General features: G+C 35.2%; 1 protein-coding gene across 1 annotated transcript; it reads left to right on the top strand.

Moving 5' to 3' along the window:
- The first annotated feature begins 361 nt into the window (after window positions 1–361).
- On the top strand, window positions 362–1,027 carry LOC149174057 (uncharacterized). The gene has a single exon (XM_089422520.1). It carries the CDS (start codon window positions 503–505, stop codon window positions 803–805), a length of 303 nt encoding a protein of 100 aa, XP_089278646.1. The 5' UTR covers window positions 362–502; the 3' UTR covers window positions 806–1,027.
- The last annotated feature ends 1,851 nt before the right edge of the window (window positions 1,028–2,878 follow it).

Raw genomic sequence — 2,878 nt, 5'->3', positions numbered from 1 at the left:
AATTACTATTAACACAATTAAGGATGAAACTTGAAATTTATATAGGATAATTACTAGTGAGTATGAAATTTAACAAATGTGTTGAGATATTTCTTTACTTTATTGCTACATCACAAAGTCAACCAGGAAAATAAAACTTGAGACATATGTCTAACCATTACTAGTAAATATGAAATCTGACCCTACCTTTAGAACACATTATACAAACAAACCAAATCATCATGATTAACAAGAGTGGAACATAAAAGTTGCCAATATTAATAGCAATTTCAATTTTGTGAAATTTGAGATAAATAAAAACATATAAACAAGTGAACCATATAGTTGGTACCATAATTAAATCAAAGTACAGAGAGACAAGGGAGCCGATAAGGTGGAAGGATAAGGCGTGTGTGGAGCGTGGTGGGAGTGCGCCTACCTTAACCTTCGTCGCATCGGCCAACCACGATAACACACGCTTTGTAGATCGGGTGAGCCAAGAAAGGAAAGAAGAAGAAGAAAAATGGCGTCGCTGATGATTGCGCTACCAGTGGGCAACGTTGTGGCCGCATCAAACGTGGCGAAGGGTTCCTCTGAGAAGAAGAAAGGGTTTCTCGACTGGTTGGGTGAGCGGCTGCAAAGAGAGCAAATGTTGGAGACCGACCCCATTCTCCAAAAGGGCAACGGCGACGGCAACGGCAACGCTCGTCCTCCATCCTCCGGCAGAGTTGCTGTAGGGAAGAAGGGCGGCTCCTCCTCGTCCTCCACTTCCGACGACAAGAAATCAGGCGGCGGCCCCTTCGGAGGTCTCTTCGGAAAAAAATGAAGCGATTGCTGCATCTTTCAATGCCTCAACGTCCAGGGTTCGATTCCAGTCTGCTACCTAAATATATTCTTATCAGCATTCATGCTCTTAATCTGTGACTCGCTGTTAAATATGTAAACGATTTTCCCTCTGAATTGGCTAAAACTGATGTGACCTGTGAAGAGTTTCAAGAGATTATCGCTAGTTTCTATTCTGAATCAATTTCTTGATTTTCCACTCAAACCATGTTAAATCTTTTGGTATGACCTGCAAATATGATAACTAGTGATAATTTAATAATTTGGATAATTTTTGTTTTTTGAAATTTTGATTTTTTTATGCGTTTTTATTTGTTATTTTATTGATATATAATATCATTTATTATTTGATAATTTGTATTGTAAATTTATAGTTGTATTAGGTAAATGTGAAAAGATAAATATGAATTTAAATATGTAAGATAGTTAACATTTCTGATTTATGTCAAAAACATAATAATTTTTTTCATTTATGACTATAACATAAAATTTAGATTAATTTTTTTTTTATCAAAATACTTATCAACTTAATTAACATCATATTGCAATATCTTTTATTTATTTATGGAAGAAAACCATACTCTTAAATGTTTAATATGTTAATGTGTAAAATTAAAATATTGAAAAAGCAAATAAACCAACTATAGAGTAGTAATTAGAAGCACTATATATCAAAATTTAAAAAAAATTGAAAAAGCAAACAAATCAGCCATATGGTAGTAATTAGAAGCACTATATATCAAAATATATTTAATAAGAGCATTGTATGTGGGGAAATATATTAAGAAAACAAACAAACCACCAGCATAGTAGTGATCAAAAGTATTATATATCAAAATATACTTAATCAGATCATTATTTATATGTTAGGAGTTATATGTGGGGAAATAGTTTTATGGAAGATTTTGTTTTATTTTTTGATGCAGTAGCATTTGGACTTAGCCAGCAATGTGAAAGTTTGTTCACATATCGTGGCTAAACAAGTTGAAATTCATTGACTACTTGGTCAAAAGCCAGTTTTACTGAGAGAGTTGGATCTCTAAAAAAAAATGAGTTGTATTTCAGTTTTGTAATAAGTTAGAAATTGTCTTATTTTAGATTAAAAGATGAGTTGTTAGCATAGGTGTGAGATAGCGCTAGGAATTAGAAGATTTGTTGTTAGATTGATTAAAATAGGGATTGATTTGTTAGATACTGTTAGAGTGATATTCGATTGATAAAAAGAAAGGAAAAATGTAATGAGAGAGAGAGGATTGAGTGGAGCGAGAGTAGGAATAGTGTGTGGATTGGGTTTTGAGACAGAGGTCTTTATTTTGTTGTAATCAGGCCCAAGGCCGAGACTCTGTAAGTATTTTATTGTGAATGAATTATATCATGTGTAAGACTGGTTATTGAACCTGTGGAAACCCTTGTTTGCTTGCAAATCTTTTGTATTTGGGACAAAGTGTTATTTCCTTCATTATTCTGTGTTTCATGCTAAATCGCGGGTTTTATAGAAGTCCGAGGCCTTTTCTTTAAATACCATTGTTTGATCCACTTAAATCCAGACCGTCGGTTACCTTTATTGGGTCGGTAGAGTTTATTATATTGTTTTGGTCTCGTAAGTGAAAAACTCAGTTTACACTAGAAATGAGTGCAAAACACTTAGTCGGATTTAGAATCCGGACTTCAAAGATTATGGACAGAGGTTTTTAAAGTTATCGGGTCCGTGGAATATCACTTACTGCATCACACAATTGGAGCGACATATGGTAAAGACCTACTCCCGAAACCTTGCGATATGCGATTGCTGACACATCGCGTCGACACTTTTGAGTGGGAGCGGTAAAGTTAAGTGGGCAGTAGCGATCGCTGATAGCGATTAGCGACATATCGCATCAGAACTTTGCCCAAGGGAAGCACCAATATAAAGGACCTTGCGATTGTCGATTGCAATAAGGCGATTTGATCTGGACTGTCAGATCTCATAGCTCCAAATCAATGGTCACCAAAGCTCGGTGCGTTGAATTTTGGGTACGACGAGCGCGCCGCTTAAAAAAGGTAAATATTGGGTTAT

The sequence above is a fragment of the Pinus tabuliformis genome, chromosome 4_1, assembly GCF_031772625.1.
Source record: "Pinus tabuliformis cultivar Carrire ecotype Pingquan chromosome 4_1, CPIR1, whole genome shotgun sequence".
Taxonomy (NCBI): domain Eukaryota; kingdom Viridiplantae; phylum Streptophyta; class Pinopsida; order Pinales; family Pinaceae; genus Pinus; species Pinus tabuliformis.
The sequence above is the reverse complement of the archived record's forward strand: the minus strand, read 5'-3'. Positions and strand labels throughout refer to the sequence as shown.

What these genes read in the sequence shown, in the direction of transcription:
- LOC149174057 (XM_089422520.1), top strand. Translation starts at nt 503, where the DNA reads ATGGCGTCGCTGATGATTGCGCTACCAGTGGGCAACGTTGTGGCCGCA.